This window comes from Artemia sp. Qi Xiang Cuo, chromosome 3, assembly GCF_049724085.1.
Source record: "Artemia sp. Qi Xiang Cuo chromosome 3, ASM4972408v1, whole genome shotgun sequence".
In the NCBI taxonomy this organism is placed as follows: Eukaryota; Metazoa; Arthropoda; class Branchiopoda; order Anostraca; family Artemiidae; genus Artemia; species Artemia sp. Qi Xiang Cuo.
In genome coordinates, this window is record NC_142796.1 from 7,773,969 (window position 1) to 7,798,427 (window position 24,459).

At 35.5% G+C, this 24,459-nt stretch overlaps 1 protein-coding gene across 1 annotated transcript in view; it reads left to right on the top strand.

Moving 5' to 3' along the window:
- The window catches only part of LOC148953711 (unconventional myosin-XV-like), a 548,203-nt gene that overhangs the window by 463,709 nt on the left and 60,035 nt on the right, over window positions 1-24,459 (top strand). The window contains exons 44-45 of the mRNA XM_089108456.1: window positions 19,608-19,759; window positions 24,190-24,274. Of these exons, the coding sequence (XP_088964582.1) occupies window positions 19,608-19,759; window positions 24,190-24,274 (237 nt within the window). The remainder of the gene's footprint in view (window positions 1-19,607; window positions 19,760-24,189; window positions 24,275-24,459) is intronic.

Consider the following 24,459-nt stretch of genomic DNA (forward strand, 5'->3'; position numbering starts at 1 on the left):
ATTAGCTAGTTTAATGTTTCTAGTTACGATCAGTGACTTGACTTACGGCTCTTGCCAGGACGGTGTAGAGAACGATGAGACCGAGCACCTTCAGGTTGACCTATCACTTGCCAGGCTCGTGGCTTCTTCCACTGGGATGTGGGCCTAGGCAAGGAGTTTTTCGGCTTCGTCTTTCCACTTAGCAGGGGGGGGGGGGTCCTCTGGGACATTTCCATCCCTACAGGGTGGGGTCGAAGTCAAACACAACCGGAACTGGCGCGTCATGTGGCAAACGAACGAGGTGGCCATACCAGCAAACAGTGCGTTGACAAAGGTGCTTGAGAAGTATGTGACAGGAGGACCTGCTTGTTAACTAGCGGGTAGTTGGAAACTAGCCAAACCTGGCAGCAATGTCCGGGATTAGGGTTCCCGGTAGAATTCGAATCGGAGTCCAAAACTTACTTCTTGGCATGGCCTCTGAATTCGCAAGAAATTGACACACTATAGCTGTCTTGAAAATATTTTCTGGTCGCAATTTTTGCAAGGCTTTAGGTTTAGTTAATATTTTGAAAGTCGTTATATTATGTGCCCTTTAAACTATTATATATAAAGATATCAAACAGTTCGTGATAATGAACTGTGTGAGCTGTAATGAAATGTATTGAGCGACCCGGCTCAATAATAACTGAAACTCTAAAACACGGAATTTTGATACCAATAGATATATCAAAAGAATCGAATTTTTATGCTTATGTCAAATATATAAGTTTCATTTAGCTGAGTCTTACCCATCAAAGGTTACGAGCCTGACACAATTTGCCTGATTTTCAAAAAAGGGAGAAACACCACCTAAAAGTCCTAGAATCTTGATAAAAATCACACCATCAGATTCAGCATATCAGAGAAACCTACTGTAGCGTTTTCAAGTTCCGATCTTAAAAAATATGGAACTTCTGTATATTTTGCCTGAAGAAAGATCACGGATGCTTGTTTTTTTTTTTTTTCAGGGATGATCGTATCGATCCAGTGGCCCTAGAATATTGGGATATGGCTAATTTGTACGGAAATTAAAAGTTCTAGTGCCCTTTTCTCAAATGCCTTTTTTTCTCTAATTCGTCGTATCAAAATTTTGAGATAGCCATTTTGTTCAACATAGTTGAGAGGCCAAATAACTGTAACTTAGGAGATATCATGACCCCCCACGGCCCCTTGAGAAAGGTCTTTAAGTTACAAAATTTGCCCATTGTTTACGTATAGTATTTGTTATTGGGAAGTATGCATACATTTTTCGGGTGAGGGGGCTAATTCTCTACTGGTGGGATTTTCCACGGGGATAATTTTCTGTGGGGAGGAATGTTTTCAGGGGGTGAGTTTTTCAGAAGAAATTTTACACTGGGAGAATTTTCCCGAATTCCTATACGAAATTCTTCTTGTCTTGCTTTCTCTTTGCCGTTTCAATTTTATGCGTGGAGATGTTAAGGGTAAGTGTCCGGCGAAAATTTTCACCAGTATTGAACGATTTTCCCATGGAGGTGAAGCCAGATTTCTTGGCATTATTTAAAAAACGATCGGAAAAAAAATTGAAAAAAAAGAGTTTTTCCAGCTGAAAGTAAGTAGCAACATTAAAGCTTAAAATGAACGGAAATTATTACGTAGATGAGGGGGGTCGCTCCTCCTCAACACCTCGCTCTTTTCCAGAGTTTGAATTCTGTCCCAATTCTTTAAGAACGACTCCTGAAACACTAGGTTCTTTTAATTACAGCAATAAGAAGCTTGTTTTGAAGGTACTAAAAACCTTAGCGTAAAGAGTGAGGTGTTGAGGAGGAGCAATCTCCCTCATATACGTAATAATTTTTGTTCGTCTTAAGTTTTAATGTTACTCCTTAATTTCAGTTGAAAAATTTTTTTTTGTTTTATTTAATTACTTTAAGACGGGAAGATCGCAATGATTTTGTGTAATTCCAACCTTGGGCTAATTCTTTGATCATTCTTTTTTAATATTAAATAATAAAAAAAAAAGTTTTTTTAACTGAAAGTAAGAAACGACGTTAAAACTTAGAACGAACAGAAATTATTCCGTATATGAAAGGGGCTATCCCCTCCTCAACGCCTCGCTCTTTACGCTAAAGTTTTTTATTGTTTAAAAAAATAGAGTTGTGAGAAAGTCAAACTTTAGCGTTAAGAACGAGGCGTTGAGGAGGGGATAGCCCCTTTAATATACGGAATAATTTCGGTTCATTTTAAGTTTTAACGTCGTTCCTTACTTTCAGTTAAAAAAAGTTGTTATTTTTATTTAATTTTTGAACGTTTTTGAATTAATGCAGGTTTTGATTTTGGCTCACCGTACATGAATAATTAAAACAAAATTTACAAATTAATTTTGCTTTTATTTAGTTGAAATGGCTTTCTCGAAACTTGTTTAATTCTATTTACGAACGTTTTTATTAGTAATAAATATACGTAACTTACGAATTAACTTACTTAACAAACTTCTATATTCATATATTTTAATACATATATTAGGGGGTTCGCCCCTAATCAATACCTCGCTCTTTACGCTAAAGTTCGATTTTGTTCCAATTCTGTAAAAATAACCTTTTAATCACAAAGGCCGCTAATTAGAATAAATAGCTCCTATGAAAGTACTAAATAATCTTTAGCTTAAAGAGCGAGGTATTGACTAAGGGATAAACCCAATCATATACGTAATATTTTCTGTTCGTTTTAAGTTTTGATGTTGCTCCTTACTTTTAGTAGAAAAACTTGTTGTTTTTTTTATTTAATTTCTGATCTTCTTCTATAATAATGATGGGAAATCCGGCGCCCCCTTCATAGCAATGTCCCTTTCCCCATGAAAACTTCCTTCATGGAAAGATCCTCCCATATAACCCCGCCCCCCCCCCCCACCTACCAGAAAAAATCCCTCCTGAAAACGTCTGTATACTTCCAATAACCAATGCTATATGTTAACATTGGGTAAAGTTCATAACTTTCAGCCCTCCCTCTGGGGACTTCGGGGGATTAAGTCATAAAAGACATAGTTATCATATTTTCGATCATGCTGAACAAAATGGCTATCTCAAAATTTTGATCAGGTGACTTTGGGAAAAAATTAGTGTGGGAGGGGGCCTAGTTGCCCTCCATTTCTTTGGTCACTTAAAAAGGGCACTACTTTTAATTTCCGTTCCAATGAGCCCTTCCACGATATTCTAGGACCACTGGGTCGATACGATCACCCCTGGAAAAAAAAAATATATAAAAAAAAATAAACACGCATCCGTGATCTTTCTTCTGGCAAAAAATGCAAAATTCCACATTTTTGTAGATAGGTGCTTGAAACCTCTACAGTAGGGTTCTCTTATACGCTGAATATGATGGTGTGATTTTCATTAAGGTTCTATAATTTTAGGGGTCTTTCCCCCTCTTTTCTAAAATCAGCCAAATGTTATCGGGCGCGTAACTTTTGATGGGTAGAACTAAACTTGATGAAACTTATATATTTGAAATCAACATTAAAATCTGATTCTTTTGATGTATCTATTGGTATCAAAATTCCGTTTTTTAGAATTCCGGTTACCATTGAGCCGGGTCGCTCCTTACTTACAGTTCGTTACCACGAACGGTTTGATGTTGCTCAGAACTTCGTTCGTAGCTACCTTTAAGCCGTGTTTGGCTTCAGATGTAATATATCAGACCAGATGGTGCAAAAGGTGCTGTCATTTGCCATAGTGTGTTGACATGGATGTTTGTTTGACTATTTGTGCAGGATATGCCTACCCCAATAGGTAGATTGGGGTGGTCCCATTTGAGCGCTTTCCCATTTGAGCGCCACGGAATTTTGTTCCATTTGAGCGCCATGGAATTTTGTTCCCATTTGAGCGCCACGGAGTACCATTTGAGCGCCAAACCCAAAATTGTGATTTTGCGGTGGATGAAGCGTGGTTTGCTGCCACATTGACCTGTAGAAATATTTATTGCCACGAAGACAACGAACAAAACTGAGGATTTTATTGGGTCAATGGTTGTGAAATAACTCTGTACTGAGAGTTAAGAAGCTAAACGTTTGTTAAGCTTGTGAAGAATATATATAACCTTATGTGCATATACCCTCAATGGGTTTCCTTAGGGTTATGTTTCTGGTCCAATATAGGCCATGTTCATTTTTTTGTCGAAGGATTTCAATTTGAAATTCATCCTTGTTTCTCTTTTTCTCTGTCTCTAGGACTGACAATTACTCTTTTACCCTCTTCATATGCATCTTCTGTTTTAACTTGACCCCAAGCGGCTTAAACATAATATAAGTAGTTTTGCTTAAATTAGATTTCAAGTTGTATTAGACAAGTTTATGAATTATTTGAGTTTAAATTTAATTCCCCTTAATAATTCAATTTATGTGTGTGATGTGGTTGATCTACCGTTTATTTTTCGTTTTAGAATTACCTTGGATAAATTATATATAACATTATTGATTTTTAAATTCAAAATATTATCTGGCGCTCAAATGGGACACAACTGAACTAATTAAAATACGGCGCGCAAATGGGAATTTCCCATTTGCGCGCCATGGCGCTCAAATGGGAAAGCGCTCAAATGGGATACACCCGGTAGATTGAGTGTTTACACTTATCTATCTATAGATTTAAATTATCTATAAAGATATAGTAAGTAATTTTATTGCCCGAAAATTCACATGGAATTAAAACGGAATATAACAAAGGGAAAAGAAAAGAAAAGTCCCACTAGGGAACATCATGAAACGTATTTGCACATTATATACATTAGGAAAAGTGCTGGCACAGAATAGCCACGGGTTCGCTCTTCCCTTAGCGTTTTTCCGAAATCTTATTTTCCACAATATTACAAAAAAAAAACCTAAGATAAGTTAGGCTGAAATTGGCCAACTTATGTAAATTTATTGTCCGGAAAATAGTTGGTGGAGGCTAGCCTCAATCGGTAGCATTATCTCGGAATACCGGCCTGGATGGAATTCAACCCTTAGTGCTGTATAATTTCTGAATTCTTGCTTCGGGATACACAGGATATTAAAACATTCAAGTCGAAGGGAGTGCCGACTTTAAGAAACCCCGTACACCTTGTGGCGCGTTCCAAGCCTGGCGAAAGTGTACCACTTGTAACTGTTCCAAGCGTTGCAGGGATGCAAGAAGAAATTGCCCCGTTTAGCGGATCTGCGTGGCACACTTGCACTCCGAGGTGTACAACATGTTGCGAGAAGTTCATGACCCCTCAAAGTTTCTGGCAAACTATTTCTAAATTGCAATATTATAGTGCTATAAAAGTTGTTGCTATAGTGTAAGCTGTTATTTTATGTCCTTGAAAGTTATGATATCTACAAATATTACAAAAAAACTGGAAATTCGCCGGTATTTATTTTGACATTGCTTAATTTGTGCATCATAACCTTCATAATGAATACTTTGTTTGAGTTAGTTAGTCAGCAATAACTGCTCTCGCTATCATTAGGTTAGTAGTGTCGACTTTAACCATCTGTTTTTTTATTGTTCTCTGCCAGCTGCTGGCCGTTACCTTGCCACGAAAGAAAAAATCATAACCCACCATGAGAATTGTAGCATGGTTTTTGAACACTTTTAATAACCGTTTGAGGCATATCAAATCTGTCAGATTCTAGTCCACTTTTACACGTCTGTGCTTCCACTGCTTGAATTGAAAGGGTGTATTGTGATGCAACAGTTCTTGCAAATTTGATTTCTTGTACTGGTGATAAAGGGACTAAAATATGTTGCAGAAAAACCCATAATTAAGGGTTTGCTGAATGTTGACCACATAGCCCCTGAATTTGTATCGCTTAAGAGATTGATTGAGTGAAATTAGGAATGTAGAGCCACAGTTTTTTGAAAAATTTTTGGCTGTGGGTAGCGAGGTGAAGAATATCAAACCGTGGTAGCAATGACGATCGAAACCTCCTCTCGTTCTCAGTGACCTTAGGATGTAAAAGAGGTATTATTTACTTATTTTTGAAGTTTGCTAGCTGCCCATTTAATTTCAGTATTTTGAAAATGAACTTGCTTGCTAAAAATATTTCGAGCAAGCGCAACGTTGCAGGTGATTTAAGTGATGATGAAATACCTAAATTAATTGCTTGGAAAATGAAAAAATCGCCCTCTACTTGCGATTCTTCTCATCTTACATCTCAAACGTCATTCCAAAAAAATTGGGCCGCCCTTAGCTCCACCCTCAGAGAAAGAACCCTCCGTCGTCGTGCAGCCATAACTGAATCTGATACAGACTGGGGACTTCTAACTTCTGGAAATGAGTCGGACGAAGGTAAATCTGCCAATTTCCGAGAAGAAGAGGAGACTATGGAAGTGATTGTTAGAATTGATCCTGAAAAGATATATGGTAAGGATATCAAAGAACAGCGAATGTTGAGTGTTTATAAGACTGAGGGGATAGATGTAAATACTGGTACATATATGAACAATTTTTTTTATGATGGTGAAATCTCAACGGCATCAACTCAACTTGGAGTAAATTCCAGGTCAGGTACCCTGAACGAAGCGAGCATAAAAAGCGCCGTAGCAGAAAATCTAGAAAATAATTGTATGTATTCTGCAAAGCGAATTTCGTTTGACAATATATCTTTGCTTGATTATAATTCAGAAGGAATTAAATACAATGATGATATTTTGCTGTTAAATCATAATATTGCTTCAAAATATGAAAGAGTTCCTGTGCAGCCTGTTGCGAACGAAAATACTTCTTTGATAGATAAGGACTACAGCGCTGGACAAAGAGACAGTGGTTTTCACAGCATATCAGATACCATGTCTTTTGGGACGGAATATGCTCTAAAAACTACGAATAAAGTGAAATGTTATAGTGATGGGGTTTACAGACAATTTATGACAAGTGATGAAGTAATTGACACCGATTTTTATGATGATTTTGACTACCAAAAAGAGAGTGTCAATAAAAAAGCAGGCAGGTCATCTGATAATGATAACTTTTCAAGGGCTATCGATAGCTATTTTGATGATATTGATTCAGAGAATGAGACGGACCATACTTATGAAGCCATAGGAACAAAGCGCGATTTTGATGAAAATGATTTAACTGAATTATGTAGACTAGCCGTGGAAATTCTATCCTGTGCTGATATGAAGAGTCATAAGGAATATAACCTATTATCAGAGTCATTAAGGAGAAAAGATTGTCACAGGGGTAATTGTCATAGAATTAATACCGGTCTGCCGCAGTTTTCAAGGGTAAGTGTAGAATCTTCTCAAGCGACTTCAAAAACATCGTCAAAAACGTCAAATGTAAATGATACTGAAAGCGAAATTTACGATTCTTCTATGAGAAATATTGTTTCGATTTCTGAAGGTGATAAAAGTACTGCAAGCAGTAGCAGATCAAGTTCATCTAGCAATTCGCCTTCTTCCGTTTTAGAACTAGACACTAACTGGTCTTTGCAAAAAGAGGACCATTCATATAATTCGTTACCTAACTTTGATAACAAAGATCTGCAAAATTTTAGCTCAGACCAATCAATAGTACTTCCGTCTGTTAGCTCTTTTCAAAGCTTGACGTTTACAGAGATACTCGATACGTCAAGAGGAAGTGCTGATCTGCTGAAATTGGAAGAGACAAGCAGCAACTGTTCATCCACTGATGATGGATTGTACAACATTCCAAAGAATATACCCTGTGATATTAGCGAAATGAGTACGAAACGGAAGCGTCGCGTTGTTTTTAATGACCAAATTTCATTATTTGAAATAGAAACGGAGCACAAATCTGGCAACGGGTTTAAGAAGAAGGAGCAGAAAAAAGTGGAACTTCCCGTCATTGAAGATATCAGGTGGAGTGATCTAAGCGATGAAACGAAAACTGAGAGCGAATGTGAAACCCAAAGTTGTGACAGCTCATGCTCATGTAATTCAAGTTTAGTCGAATTTCAAACCACGTCTGTTTTAATGAGAATCATAAATTCTATAGCACGATGCCAATGGATAGGTGGAAATGTTTACGACAGGCTAAATGTACGTGACAGCATTCAGTCACGGAAAACTAGAAGGAAAAGACTAAATAGTTATGACAGTGGTATTAGTCGCTCTTCTTCTGAAAGTTCTTTGGACAAAATAGGGATAGATTGGAATGGGAGCACTGACTCCAATATTGATATTGATAGAACTTTGACTATTCTTGAAGAAAAAGCAAAATTGTGTGAAGAGAAATTATTTAAACAGCTTGCCAAAAGTTTGAGTGAGAAAGGTGACAATAACAAAACCGTAACAGTACAAACGGAAAGAGAAACAAAATATCAAAAGCCATATAGTAGAACAGTGAAATCAGAAGAATGGATAGAATGCAGTGAAGAGGATTTATATGATACTATAAAGGAGCCTGAAGTAAGTAATTGGGCTACGGTGATTTAAAGGGTGTTGGGTGTTATGGGATTTTTTTTTGGAAATTTAAGGCTTACGACACACCCCCTTAAGTTAGATTAGCCATATCAATTCATCCAATCAGTTACTTATATATATATATATATATATATATATATATATATATATATATATATATATATATATATATATATATATATATATATATATATATATATATATTATATATATATATATATATATATATATATATATATATATATATATATATATATATATATATATATATATATACATTTACGCTGAATCTGATGGTTTGATTTTCAATAAAATTCTATCACTTCTAGAGGGTGTTTCACCCTGTTTACGAAAATAAGGAAAACAAGGCAAGTTTTTTAGTACTTAAAAAAAAAACTTCTTAATGTTCTAATTAAACAAAGTTAGTGTTTCACGAGTCGGTCTTTAGGAATTGGGACAGAATACAAACTTTAGCGTGAGAGCGAGGTGTTGTGGAGGAGTAATCTCCTTCATATACGTTATAATTTCTGTTCGTTTTAAGTTTTAAAGTTGCTCCTTACTTTTAGATGAATTTTTTTTTATTTATTTAATTTTTTATCGTTTTTTAAATAATGCCAGGAAATCTGGGTACTCCTCCAAGGAAAAATCCCTTCTATCCAAGGATATGTTCTCTAGACAATTCAATCATTGCTGAAAATTTACACCGGACAATCACCCAAAATATCTCCATGCGTGAAGTTGAGTCGGCAATGAGAAAGCAAAAACATAAGAATAATTTTGTATAGGAATTCTGGCAAATACCTCCAGTATACAATTTTTCCTGAAAAATTCCCCCTGGAAACTTCCCTCTCCATGGAAATTATTCCCGAGGAAAATCCTACCAGCGAAAAATCCTTCTCCCCGAAAAATGTATGCATACTTCCCAATAACAAATACTATAAGTAAACAACGGGCACATTCTGTAACTTAAAGACCTTTCCCCAGGGGCTGTGGGGGTCATGATATATCCAAAGACATAGTTATTGGGCCTTCCATCTATGCTGAACAAAATAGCTATCTCAAAATTTTGATCGGACGATTTTGAGAAAAAAGGCGTCGTGGGAGGGGGCCGAGTTGCCTTCTAATTTTTTTGGTCACTTAAAAAGGGCACTAGAACTTTAAATTTACATATGAATGTGTCCCATCACGATATTCTAGGACCACTGGTCGATACGATCACCCTTGAAAAAAAAATATAATAAACAATAAACACGCATCCGTGATGTTTTTTCTGGCAAAAAAAAAAAATTCAAAATTCTAATTTTTTTCTTCAGATAGGAGCTTGAAACCTCTACAGTAGGGTTCTCTAATACGCTGAATCTGATCGTGTGATTTTCATTAAGTTGTTTTATTACTTTTAAGGGGTGTTTTCCCCTTCTTTCAAAAATGAGGTAAATTTTCTCAGGCTCGTAACCTTTGACGGTAACACTAAACTTAATGAAACTTATATGTTTGCAATCAGCATAAAACTCCCGTTCTTTAATCTGTCTATTGGTATCAAAATCCCTTTTTTAGAGTTTCGGTTACTATTGAGCCGGATCGCTCCTTACTTACAGTTCGTTACCACACACTGTTTGATTTGACAGGGAATGAATCGTTCCTGAACAAAAAAAAAGAAAAGCGCCTGTCTATTCCTCTTTAGTTTAAAAAGTTAACATCATTACTTAATAAAACGTATCAAACAATTCGTGGTAACGAACTGTAAGTAAGGAGCGACCTGGCTCATAGTAACCGAAACTCTAAAAAACGGAATTTTAATACCAATAAAGAATTAGCTTATTGTGCTGATTTCAAATATATAACTTTTATTAAGTTTAGCCATTAACTGCTACGAGCCTGAGAAAATTTGCTTGATTTTCGAAGAAAGGGGGAATTATCATATAAGAGTCATAGAATCTTAATGAAAATCACACCATCAGATTCAGCGTATCAGAAAACCTGTTGTAGAGGTTTAAAGATCCTGTCTGCAAAAATGTGGAATTTAGTAATTTTTTTTTTTAGCAGGAGAAAGATCACGGATGCGTTTTTTTTTTCAGGGTTGATCGTGTCGACCCATTTCTTCCAGAATATTGTGAGAGGGCACATTCAAACGAAAATTAAAATTCTAGTGCACTTTTTGAGTGACCCAAAAGATTGGAGGGCAGCCAGGCCCCCTCCTTCGCCCCCTTTCCACCAAAATCATCCGATCAAAATTTTTGAGATAGCCATTTTGTTCATCATAGTTGAAAGGCCCAATAACTATGCCTTTTGGTATAACATTACCCCCCCCCCCACAACCCCAGGGAAAAGGTTATACAATTTACCCATTGTTTGCGTATAGTATTTGTGATTGGAAAGTAGCCTATGCATACATTTTAGGGTGGGGGGGACGAATTTTCTGCTGGGGTTTTTCCACGGAGGAATTTTCCATGGGGAGAGAAATTTCCTGGGGGTCGGACTTTTCAGGGGAAATTATACACTGGGGGAATTTGCAAGAATTCCTATCCAAAAATCTTTTTATATGTCTTGCTTTCTCTTTTCTGTCCCAATTTTACGCGTGGTGTTGTTAAGGGTAATTCTCCTGGGTAAATTTTCACCGGGATCGAATTGTCTAGAGGATATTTCCGAGGGAGGGTATTTCTCCGTAAAGGTGAAGTCAGATTTCCTGGGATTACTTAAAAATGATCAGAAATTCAATGAAAAAAACAAGTCTTTTTTCAACTTAAAGTAAGGAGCAACATTAAAACTTAAAACGAACAGAAATTATTACGTATATTTAGGGGGTTGCCTCCTTCTCAACAAATCGTTCTTTTTGCTAAAGTTTAAATTCTGTCCCGATTCTTTAAGAACGACTACTGAAACACAAGGGTCGTTTAATTAGAACAATAAGAAGCTTTTTTAAAAGTACTAAAACACTTTAGCGTAAAGATTGAGCTGTTGAAGAGGAGGAAACCCCCTTCATAAACCCCCGTAATAATTTGTGTTCGCTTTAAGTTATAATGTTGCTACTTAGTTTCAGTTGAAAAAACTCGTTTTTCTTTATTTAATCAAACAGTCCGTGGTAACGAACTGTAAGTGAAGAGCGACCCGGCTCAATAGTAACCGAAACTCTAAAAAACGGAATTTTGCTACCGATAGATACATCAAAAGAATCAGATTTTTGAAAATCTGATTTCACATTTTTTGAAAATTTGATTTTACATCAAAAGAATCTGATTTCAAATATATAAGTTTCATCATGTTTAGTCCTACCCATCAAAAGTTACGTGCCTGAAAAAATTTGCCCGATTTTCGAAAAAAGAGGGGAACACCCCCTAAAAGACATAGAACCTTAATGAAAATCACGCCATCAGATTCAGCGTATCATAGAACCCTACTGTAGAGGTTTCATGCTACTAACTGTAAAAATGTGGAATTTTATATTTTTTGCCAGAAGCAAGATCACTGATGCGTTTTTTTTTTTTTTTTTTTTTTTTTTTTTTTTTTTTTTTCAGGGGTGATTGTATCGACCCGGTGGGGCCCAAAGCAACATCAAAAATTAAAACGAACAGAAATTATTACGTGTATTTTAGGGTTTGCCCCTTGTCAATACCTCGCTCTTTACGCTAAAGTATTCTTTAATATTGTCATAAGAGCTATTTATTCTAATTAACGGCCTTTGTGATTACGGGGTTATTTATAAAGAATTGGAATAAAATTCGAACTTTAGCGCAAAGAGTGAGTTATTGACTAGGGGGCGAACCCCCTAATATACGTATTAAAAATAGATAAATATAGAAGTTAGTTACGTAAGTTAATTCGTAGTTACATATATTTATTATTAATAAAAACGTTCGTAAATAAAATTAAACAAGTTTATAGAAAGCCATTTAGCCAAAAAAAGGAAAATGAATCTGCAAATTTTGTTTTAAGTATTCGTGTACGATGGCCAAAATCAAAACCTGTATTAGTTAAAAAACGTTTAAAAATTAAATATAAAGAAAACAAGTTTTTTTTAACTGAAAGTAAGGAGTGAGATTAAAACTTAAAACGAACAGAAATTATTCCGTATATGAAAGGGGCTGTCCCCTCCTCAACGCCCCGCTCTTTACGCTAAAAATTGGCTTTCTCACAACTCTATTTTTGTTAAACAATAAAAAACTTTTGCGTAAAGAGCGAGGCGTTGAGGAGGGGACAGCCCCTTTCACATACAGAATAATTTCTGTTCGTTTTAAGTTTTATCGTCGTTCCTTCCTTTCAGTTAAAAAAAACTTGTTTTTTTTATTTAATACAGTAAGGAATGAATAGGAATTATGTTATCTTAATGAAACAGGTCTATAGTCTTAAGGCAATAAGGGAAAGTAATAAGAAAGAATAAAAGGGAGGCAATAAGGGAATTAATTATCACGTTTTTTTATCTTTGTTCTACTCTTAAGGCTGTCTGAATATTTTTTGTTATTCCTTATGTATTAAGCTCTGCTACGATTTTTTTCTTCTTCTTTAATTTTCTTCTTCTTTTTTTTTCTTCTTCTTTGATTTAATTTAATCTTCTTCTTAAATTCTTTTATTTGTTTTTTCTTCTTTTAATTATCAATTGACACTCATATTTAAACATTTATTTGTACAAAATCCAAAGATTTTGTACAAATAAATATTCTTTTTCTATTTTTTTTTTATTAATTCTTTTTTTTAGGGTGGGTGCTGCATTAGAAAAATAGAGTTGTAAAACGGTCTACTATTTAACTGCGAAACAAATAAAAAAAAAAAAAAAAAAAAAAAATGTAAAAGTAGGTTGATTTATTGAACACAGGTGTAAAATTAGAAAGCCAAATAAGTAGCCTACTCAGTGGCGGTTCTGGTCTCTTATACGCCCGGGGCAAAATCTTGATTAGCGCCCCCTCCCCTGTCTCCCAAAAATTTCCACGCCAATTTAAAAAAAAAATCAGTTATTAACAAAATTTTGCTAAACTAGTTTATTTCAATAACATTTAAATTAGAAAATGATTTTACCGTCAGATTAGTTACTTGAAATTTTTCGCCCTTAAAATATCTGTGCCCTGGGCTAGTGCCCCCTCTGTTTCCCTCTTAAAACCACCTCTGAACCTACTATTACGATTTTAATTTTAACATTTTTTTATATTTTCGTTAAAGTTTTAATTTAGTTAAGTTTTGGTTTTCACACCAAATTAAAAAAAAATCAATTATCAACAAAATTTTGGCAAACTATTTTACTTCAATAAAATCTAAATAAGAAAATGATTGTAACCATTAGATTAGTTATTTGAAATTTTGCACCCTTAATATATCTGCTCCCTGGGCTAGTGCCCCCTCTGTTTCCCTCTTAAAACCACCCCTGAACCTACTACTACAATTTTAATTATGATATTTTTTGAATATTTCAGTTTGAATAGTTTTGGTATTGCTATTACGATTTTAATAACCTAATTTTACGAATTTAAAATTACTTGGGTAGTCTTAAGGACTCTGAGAAAATTAAGTCTCAGAGGATGGTGCCTTCAAGTGTTTCGAGATGTAAATAATGACGTAATTGACGGATGGCTGACACCTTTATTGCATTTATAACAGACTTTGCAATGTTGCAGGTTATGATTATTCAGGTCAATAAGATGTTGTGTTGCTGTCATAAATTTAGGTTAAAATTACTAGTTAAGTAGATTAGAATTCTGATTGAGATGTGTGTCACCTCTCTACCCCTAGTAAACAAAATTGGAGGGATTTCAGTTGTACGAATAGGCTCCGAACTAGCTGAATTCAGCTGAATTGGCGAACTAGTCCGATCGCGTTTGAACTAGGCGGATTTTTAGATATTAAGAGTGGTATATTTTCATTTTAGGTGCAATGAACTACTGCATTTAAGGAGGGTTTGGCTTAATAGTAGTAAGGATGAGCTGCAACCAAGGTCGTATTCAGCGGGGTGGGGGAGGGGGTTTGAGCTCCCCCCAGGTGGTTCTCCGACTCGTAAAAACGTATCAAAAATGAATATAAACTCCCCCTCGAAAGAAAATCTTCTGTAAACATCCCCCTCGAAAAAAATATTTTTAGCCCCCCCCCTCCCCGAATAAAAAATCATGTATACGAACCTGGCTGCAACTAAGAATCCTCAAATCAACCGGGGTCCTTAAATCTGTCTTAGTTCTATAGCGGAAATGGATAATCTTATTTTAAAAGGTCTTGATGTCCGTAAGTTGTAAGTTCTTTCTTTTACAGTATCTCTTCTTTTCTTGCATATGGTTTTATCCACGCACAACACATACACTGTTAAATACACACACATCACAACATATGTTTTACGGATTTTCAATTACTGTTGGCGAGTTCTTGGTTTAAAATAGACAAAAATTTGGTAAATAACGTGTAAAATATAGTAAAGCACAGGGAAAAATCATGAGCTTCTAGTTTTTTTCTGGAAGAGAGGGCACAGCCCAAAAGCTCCCCTCCTGCCTCGTCAACATCAAATTCTTGACATTATATGGTTAAGATAAAAAAAAAAAAAAAAAAAAAAAAAAATATATCCACTCAACTATCTTATTGAAATATTTTTCGGTGCAGATTTTGTCCATAATGTTGTATTTTCATTAGGTGTAAAGTTTAGGTAATCTTTGTCTAGCACAACATTTTGTTGCTAAAACGGATTCTTCTTGGATTATAACCTAGTTATTTAATATTAATATTACCTTATGAAACTTAGTTAATTATTAAAAGTACTGATTTCTGTCGTTGTGATAAAAATGGTACATTAGATCTATGTATGCATGCAGTATCCTATATTTTAGGAATGTTAAGTTAATTAAACCCCGAAAAACGCGCAAACATTGTTTGAAAAACGCGAACACAGTTGACAAATAAGAGAAAAGTCGTAAAACTCTGAATATTTTTGAGGCTCCAATCTATGTTTTTATCTTTGATAATAAACTGTCATTATACAAACTGTCAAAATTACGCCATTTTTGACTGACTGGTTAATTGTAATAATGTGTACTCTCCTTTTTGGGATCATCAAGATCCCAAAAGGGATCTTGATGTATGCTGTAAGTCCACACGTCCTTTACAGTGTATACAATTTGCATAGAATTTAGATCATGTGTTGCAACTGGAATGTCATACAGTACTAATACTACAGTACTACTAGTACTAATAACAACTCACCACAGTGCCAAGCCGCCAGAGGCTAACACAGCTACGCACGCTCCTCCTTTATCCTAATCTAAGCCTCCCTTTTTACAGCCTTCCAGGAAGCTCCCGTTTCCCTTAAAACTTTCTTTACGACATCCACCCACCCCAACCGAGAACGACCTGCTTTCCGTTTAGCCCTAGATGGTTGGCTGAAAAGGACAATCTTTGGCGATCCGTCATCCTTCATCCACAGAACGTGCGTTGGTTATCTCAACCTTTCTCTCATTATAGCCCTAGAAAGCGGGGCTGAATCACACTTTTTGCATAGCCTAATATTTGAAATACGATCAGTCAGCCGGGTACCCAAAAAAAGTCCGTAGGCTATTTCTCTGGAAAACATCTAGCGAATCTTCCTCCGTTTTCCGGAGTTACCATGCTTCATAACTATATTTGACCACTGTCATCACTGTAGCTTCCAATACTCTAATCTTGGTTCGCAGTCATATCTTCCTATTCTTCCAAACTTTTTTCAACGGTGAAAAAATCGGCTTACTTTTGTCGTTTTCTCCCTGCCCTTAAATCTCAGTTTTGGACTTTTTTTTCTGGTATTTTTTTTACGATTGTGTATGGCAAGCTTCATTGGGTCCCGACTCTACCCCTTTTTAACTATACAACTGATCTACATATTGCTACAACTGCTTGACACTACTGCGTGCATTTTTGGATACTAGAGGTAGATGAAGCACATATTTTTCCTCTCACTGCAGCGTAGACACCGAATACTGAATATAGCATTTTTTGGGGAGGGGGTCAATTGTCAGGAATTCTGGACGGAATATGACTCTCCCCAAGTTCTTCCTATGATACGAAGTGAATAATCTTATTTTGCTTCAATTTTCTTTTACTAGCCGAAGCAGATAAGGAAGTGGTGGCAAAAATTGCTTAACAAATTAAAGATGGATATTATCCGTTACATAGCGCGTGAAAAATTGCGGCACTATTGAAAAATTCCTTTTTTCGCTCTAGTACTTTTGCATCAGACAATTTTATTTAAGTAAATGCAAATTTTTGAAGGCTTTTGTAATTTTTGATCGCTTATTTAGAGTTTTACGGATTATGAATTAATTACTTTTGTTTTTTCTCAAAATCGTGATGGAAGAAAAATTAAGATGAAATTCGGAGAAGCCTGCTGTTAACTATTATTATTTTGTAATATTATTTTATTGTAAAGATCTTTTTAAGCTTTATTTTATAATAATTTTTTTCATCAACGAATTTCTATGAGTCGCTTTTAAAATGCAGCTGTTGGTTGTTCTCATTCTAAACTGCATTATATTAGAATATTCATAATAACTAGTCAATCACTTCCTGGACCACAGTGCCTTTCCAATCGCGAATAAAAAAAAATATATAATATAGAAAACAGGCACAATATTCCAAATATGACAGCAGAAAAAAAAACTTTTAATAATAATAAAGGTCCGAATATTTCGGCTTCACGTCCGGAAACCTTTCAACGAAAAAAAAAACTACTAAACTAAACAGAATATATAAGAAAAGGAAAAGAAAAACAAAAAAACCCACATATTAAGAATTTTCGGTACAATCCCATTTTGCGGGCCTCTGGGCCTAATCACTGTAGACTAGGCAATGATAAAACCCGTTTTTCACGTCTTAACTGTTATAGAGCAGGCAATGATATCAAGGTTTTCATTGCGTATACGATATTAAACTGTGTTTTTTTTTAGTTTAGATGGGAAAATAGGTACCTAGGTTAGGTTAGGTTGCGTATTTAATGCAATGCTTTATCCCCCACCCCCTAATGTGCAAATATATAGCCCAAATTTGTTTCTAAACTATTATATATTCATCCTATTTTATTTCATTAGCATCAACCAAACTTGACTTTTTAAAGAGGCCCACATAATGGGATAGTACCGAATTTTCAATATGAAAAATGTTCACCAATGCAAGCAAAAACAGGAAAAACTAGGTTTTTCCTGTTTAATTTAGCTAATTTTTTCCCGTTGACATTCCGGACGTGAAGCGGAAATGTTCGGACCTTTATTATAAGAAGTTTTTCCATTGCCTTATTTGTAGTATTATACCCGTTTTCTACTCTTTTTTTTATAACGGTTTGAATTTTGTGTGTGCTAAATTGTAATCCTATGACAAAGGGCAACACACCGAACTTTAATGAGGTGGAGCAAAGGTCATAAATGGTAAAAAAGGTCAAAAGTGGCCAATTTTTATCCAAAGTTTCCCTATTTTGCACCCGTAAAACGTAAAACTTGATTATATAAAACGGTACCTCACTTACCCTTGTCCACTGTATAAAGATAATATAATTATTAAGATAACTGTATAAAGATAATCTATTATTTACGTACTGTGCCCTTGTCTGAGCTTTGACTAATAATTTAGAAAATATAAATCTATTTGAAAAATTTCACTAGGAGAGTACTCTGCTTGCAGGTATGTAATTCCAGGAAAGGGGTAGCTACAAAAAAAAAATATACCAGGTAGGCTACATGGACAGTATGAGATAGATATGGATAGATAGATTTATTCAATAATAAGCTGAAACAAAAAAGAAACATCATCATATACCGCCCCCAATTGGTCTTATGGTCGAGAATGCAGAGATAGGGCATATTAAGGATTTTTGTTCGGGAGAGGGGGGGGGGTATTTTGTTAGGAGGCTTTACCCTAAAACAAACTGCAAAATGCAACAAAAATTTGTTTGCATGCATTTTTCCTACTTTTGTACGGTTCGAACAAAAATTTTTTTTGGGGGGAGGGGGGTCAAACTGGGTGATTTCTCCTGGAATAAAGACCCGGGCTGGGCCACAAATGATCCCTTTTTCAGCCTGCCTAAATGCATGTCGGTATGAATGCCTTTAGACATATTTCTTTTTATATTTATCAATAGTATTATATATTTTTTTCCGAAATTGATGACTGTACGTTAAACCTGATATTCCCCCCTCCCCCCATCATGGCATGTATCTATGCATTTGGAATGAATCTCAAAGTACGTAGAAAATTAAACATCTCAGTTGTGATGACCCAAAAGGCTTTACTGGATATTCTTATATATAAATATATATATATATATATATATATATATATATATATATATATATATATATATATATATATATATATATATATATATATATATATATATATATATATATATATATATATATATATATATTATATTACATTCTGATACTTCACATTGGCCTGTGTTGTATATGAAATAAAAAACAGCCCAGCCTTCACAATTAGCCAACTCCGTATATTTTGTCAGATCCCTTTTTTCGTCATGTATTTGGCTCTAAAGAAATTTAAGAGTTTCTGGGGATTTCTTTTCTCAAAAATAAATTATATACTCTTTTCTAGCTCACAGAAATAGTTGGAAAACAGGTCATTTGATATCAGCATTTTGTTCTATACATGCTGAAAAAAACTTCACTGTACAAATCACTGAACATTAATAGCAGAAAAATGTGTAAAAAAGAGCCGAAATATCATTTTCAGTTTTTCCGCTATAATATAAAGCATAACCCCTTTTGAGTTGCCGAAACCGATCGTCATCACCTTCATGTTCATAAACACGATCTGCTAGTAAGTACGCTGTCTTGAAATTGGCTTGTTGGATTTTTTTTTCTAACACGAATGCTCATGGGATTAATTCAGTTTAATGGAGAGCATTTTTGCTTACATCTAACGAATATTTCAGCTACCAAAGGAGTGACACGCGCCTTTCCGTGGGTGCAGTTTGAAGATGCGTTGTTTTTACTTAGATTTATACGAATCGGTTGAGCTAAAAAGTACCCCCCTCACCGATCCTTCATCTGCCACTGCTTCGGCTCCCTAACCACCTCCTATCACGTTGCTGTGTTCGAGAGTGAGAAAGCGGAAAACAGCTAAGGACTCATGTAAACTATTTTTTTTTAAAGTAAAGTTCAACCTTGTTTTAAAAAAAAGAAATTGTTCGTACCATGTTTTGCTGAAAAAAAAAACACTTTATTTCTAAGGTCAAATATAGTCGTGACATCAAGTAGTAATTAAATATCCTTCTAGATGGAAAAAGAGGTCTCAAACTGGCGTGGTGGGGAGTCACCTACTGCTGAATCTCCCCAGGACTCTTCGAGTTCTCCAGTGTCACCTGATGATGGAAAACATTCTCTGCTTCAGTTTGCTCTGCAGCATTTCAGACAGAATCCAAGTGATAGGTAAGAGGTATCTAATGTCTCAGTGTTAATGCTATGACCCGATTTGTATATATGGGGAGGCATCTTCTACCTCTTGTCCTCTGAATCTCAAGATTCTCCCCGTCTTTGCCTATATTTCGCACGTAATTATCCAGGTTTCATGTTACTTTTCGAATTTTGGCACCCATCCCCCTCGTTGTAAGTGAATATGTCTGACTTTAAGCACTATATACAAATAACAGTGTCAACCCTCCGTGTTAGGGGCTGGTGAGGCACTGGTGACTCCCCTCCAGAGATCTTAAATTTTTCCGAATTTCTTGGTACTTGCTATTCACATTATCAAATAAAGTTTCTGAAAGAAGAGAGGGGTTTTGCCTCCGCGGGCTTCGTCTCGCATAAAGACTTACTACTATTGCTAGTTGACATGTATTGACTTTGAAAAGAATTTAATATTGCAGTACTAACTTGCTTCAATAAGAACTTCTTTTGCTATAAGGAAACAAGCCAGACATAGAGACATTTCCTTTGAGGAAAGTTTTTAATTTGTGTTTCGTAATTTTTTTATAATAATTTCGTAATTATGTTTTAAAATCAGAGAAAAATGATTATATTAATTTTGCATTCTCTGTATGTAAGGTTTTCGGGCTAATCTCTTCTGTGGTTTTTTAACTCCCATATTAAAAAAAATTGTTTTTGTAATATAGAATCGAACCAGAAAAAAATCTTATTTTGATACAGAAACTACTCTAAATCAGTTTTTTTTTTTTTTTTTTTCTTTTTTTTTTTTTTTTTTTATGAGAAATATTAGCCTTGTCGGTAGGTGGTTGATGTAGTTGATTTATCGATAGATTTCTGTCGGAAGTAATGAAGTGTGATCTTTGACTATCGATGATCAAATATACCTATCAGTCTCTATCAAGGTTTGGTAATATAACTAAATTTATCGTAAAAGTGAAAAATGACAATACTAAAGATTTTATCTTAGTATCCCTCCAAAGCCCAGGCCTTAAACCCTCTAATCCTTTCCTATTAAAGGGGCTTTACAACTATTGTACTATTGTTCCATATTTTTTGTAAATTAACAAATAAATGTTCAAATAGGGATAAGTCCATTCTTCCCCATTTCGTTCGTCATAGAAAGGGAGTGTGGTCTGAGAAAATGATTTCTAATTTAAGATGTTACGTCGAAATTTGTAGATTAAGCAACGTAGCATATATTGAAATACATGGAATTTCGCAATGAAGTATCTGAGTTCAAACCTCTCGGTGGTTCTAATCTTGTGCTAGGAGCTCAACGTCAAGCAAGGATTGATAGAGCACTAACAACAGGAAATCCTGCGAGAACATACGAAATGCACGAAATTTCTGGCCGCTAATTTATGACAGAGGGGAAAAGAGAGGCGGGGCCAAATGACGCTAAACTAATACCGTATAGTTTAACAAGCGTCTTTAGAAGCTGGGGTGTTTCGTCTTTAGAAGCTGTGGTGTTTAGAAGCTGGGGGTTTCCATTAATCATTAAAGAGGGTATATAATTAAAAGGAGGACATTGAGACACAGTATCTCCGCATCTGTATATTCTATGATTTTGGGATCTTCTTATCATTTATCTTGTTTCGTATGTGTTCTAAGTTTCTGCTACTTTTTTTCGGTTAGACATTCGAAATCAAAATATCCACATACGTCCTGCACCCACATATGCATGTTACTTCCTCTTTTTTAAGAAGAACTTGATTGAGGTGTTTCTTAGGACACGGTTGGAGATTCAAATTCGTTCAGACAACAGAAAAAGACAACTATAAATAAAAAATTAAATAACGAGGGTAAGAAAAAAAAAGTTAGAAATTGTTTCTGGGTCCAGAATCCTTCTCCTCTATTAACGTTCTTAACGTTTGTTCTTTATACAAAAGAAATTCTGTTGATTTATACTGCTACTACTAGCGGTTCACTGCAATACAGAGCCACCAGAAGGCCATCAAAGCTGCGCAAGCTCCTCTTCCACCCTAATATTTTCAATCACTCTTTATCCCCTCTCATGAAGTTCCATCTTTTTTTAAAACCTTCCTTATGACTTTTCCTTTTCCATTTGGGGAAGACATCCTTTTCACTTGACCCCATATGGATGGCCAAAAAGAATATTCCTTTACCCCACTGATTAACACTGAGAGCCGTCCCGGCTAAGTGGTTGGCACGCTGGGTTGAGAAATGTTTTTCCGAGGGGCACGTTTTCGATTCCTGGCCTTGCCGGTTATTTGGTTTGGAACAGGGGTCAGTGGTGTGACTCTGTAAGCTCAGTCACAGTTGACCCAGCTCTAAATGGGTACCTGGAGAAATCTGGTGAAGATAAGCAGGAAGGGTGTGCGAAAACACAGGATGACTGGCCCCGAACCTCCCATTACACTTCCTGACTGAAGGGCCACGAAATGGAGATCAGCACGGCCGGTTTGGACCTTGAAGGCGTGGTGCCGTCATACTTACTTAAATATTTATTTACCCTGGTTATGTACCTTGTTAATCAAAAGGAAACTGCCGAACAATACATTAGATTCGTGACTAATTAAAACATAGATTACCATATCTTAATCGAGGCAATGGAGGAAAATAGAGTTACCTTCAGGAGGAGTCCATGAACAATGCGGGTTTTCGGCAAAGATGGTTAGAAGACTGTAGAATGAAGATAAATTATTTCTCCGCGGAGAGGTGGATGTCTTGGAAAATTTAATTATATTATAAACTAGACCCTTAAGATTCAAAGAGTAGCCTATAAGGCATTTTTACTTATCGATGAATCGAAAAGTAAGAACAGCAAATGTAGCTTTTATATGAAAGAAGTCTTTCTGATTTCCTGCATCTCTACGTGGTGTAAGGGAGACATGGGGTTAAGGAGTATTTTTAAGATAAAATTTAGGAAAGGAGGGGTTAAAGTATATTATTGAATTGATGGCGAATAGTTTACCACTTGGCAAATGGGCAATATTCAGGGAGGAGGCAAAGGTAGGATGGCCCTACCCTTAATTTTGCCATCTCTGTGGATATATGGATGAGAGTGTGGGTCATGCAATGTGAATGTGAGAGAATTGAGCAATTTGCGAATGGAAGTGTATGGGGATTGTAGGTTTGATGGAAGATGGCTGGCAAGTATGGTGAGTGATGAGGTTTTTGTATGAATACTTAGGAAGATTTATCAGGCTTGCAAAGGAACACACATTTCTGTAATTTCTGTATTGTCTTTGTTAGCACAGTCCAAAATTTTATTTTGTATATTGATGCCAGAGATAGTCTTCCAGCCCAAAGATAGTCTCTTGTATCTCTTATAGCGGTTTCGAGCCATCTTTTATACCTGAGAATATCGGTATAGTTGCGCTTAATGGTACACAGAGCTATAGACTATCGAAAGAATGCGGTCATGGAGACCCGTAAAGCGGGTAATTGTTATCGAAGAGTGTGGTTTCTCATTGAATTTACAATATTTAAACTGTTGTTTTTTGGGGTTTAGGGGGAGGTACCTAGGTTAGGTTACGTGTTTAATATATGCTATGCTTTACTCCCACCTCCTAATGTGCAAATATATAGCCCAAATTTATCTCCAAACTATTATATGTTCATCGTATTTTATTTTATTGCATTAGCATTAACCAAACTTAACTTCTTTCGTGTGTACCATTAAGCGCAACAGTACCTATATTTCCTTTTAAGTAAAGTTGCATTTGCGCAAACAAAAATCAACATTATACCGTTACATGTAAACGTTACCGTTACACGTGCACACTCCAAATATTTCCCCAGTTTTTGTATAATTTATTTCTTGTTGGGTTTTTAGGATTAATTAAATAAAAAAAAAACAAGTTTTTTTAACTGAAAGTAAGGAACGACGTTAAAACTTAAAACGAACAGAAATTATTCCGTATATGAAAGGGGCTGTCACCTCCTCAACGCCTCGCTCTTTACGCTAAAGTTTTTTATTGCTTAAAAAAAAATAGAGTTGTGAGAAAGTCAAACATTAGCGTAAAGAGCGAAGCGCTTAGGAGGGGACAGCCCCTTTCATATACGGAATAATTTCTTTTTGTTTTAAGTTTTAACGTCGTTTTTTACTTACAGTTAAAAAAAAAAATTTTTTTTTTATTTAATTAATCCTAAAAACGCAACAAGAAGTAAATTATGCAAAAACTGGGGAAACATTGGATGGGGAAACGAACTGTTTGATCTTCTCCTCTGTATCTAATTTTGTTCGTACTTTGGTTCTCTACGGGCCCATATATGTACCACTATTTTTGTAACACATACATTACAATATGGGTATATACAATATGTAACCATATTTTTGCTAACTTACTGGTAAAGTACAGATATTAAATTATTACGAAATCGAAGAATAAAGCTAATGGAAGAAAAGAAAGAGGCTTAAAATATGTTTCTGACACCTATATAACGTTCTAAGACTTTTTTTTTTCAAGGGCTGGAAGTGGAGATGAATTAGACAAGAAAAAGAAGTCAAAAAAGCATAAGGAACCAGGCGCTGATTGGACATGGAAAGAACAGGTATTGTGTTTATCCACTCCTCATTAGATAGAACTTTGTGTCCAAAAGTATGGTATGCGTACCCAGGGGTAGGAATGGAGTTTGATCAGGGTGTGCGTTCCCCCGGAGTTTGGTAAGGATGTTTCCTGCATCATGCAAGGAGCAGGCTATTTTTTTTTTTTTTTTTTGAGAGAGAGAGAGAGAGA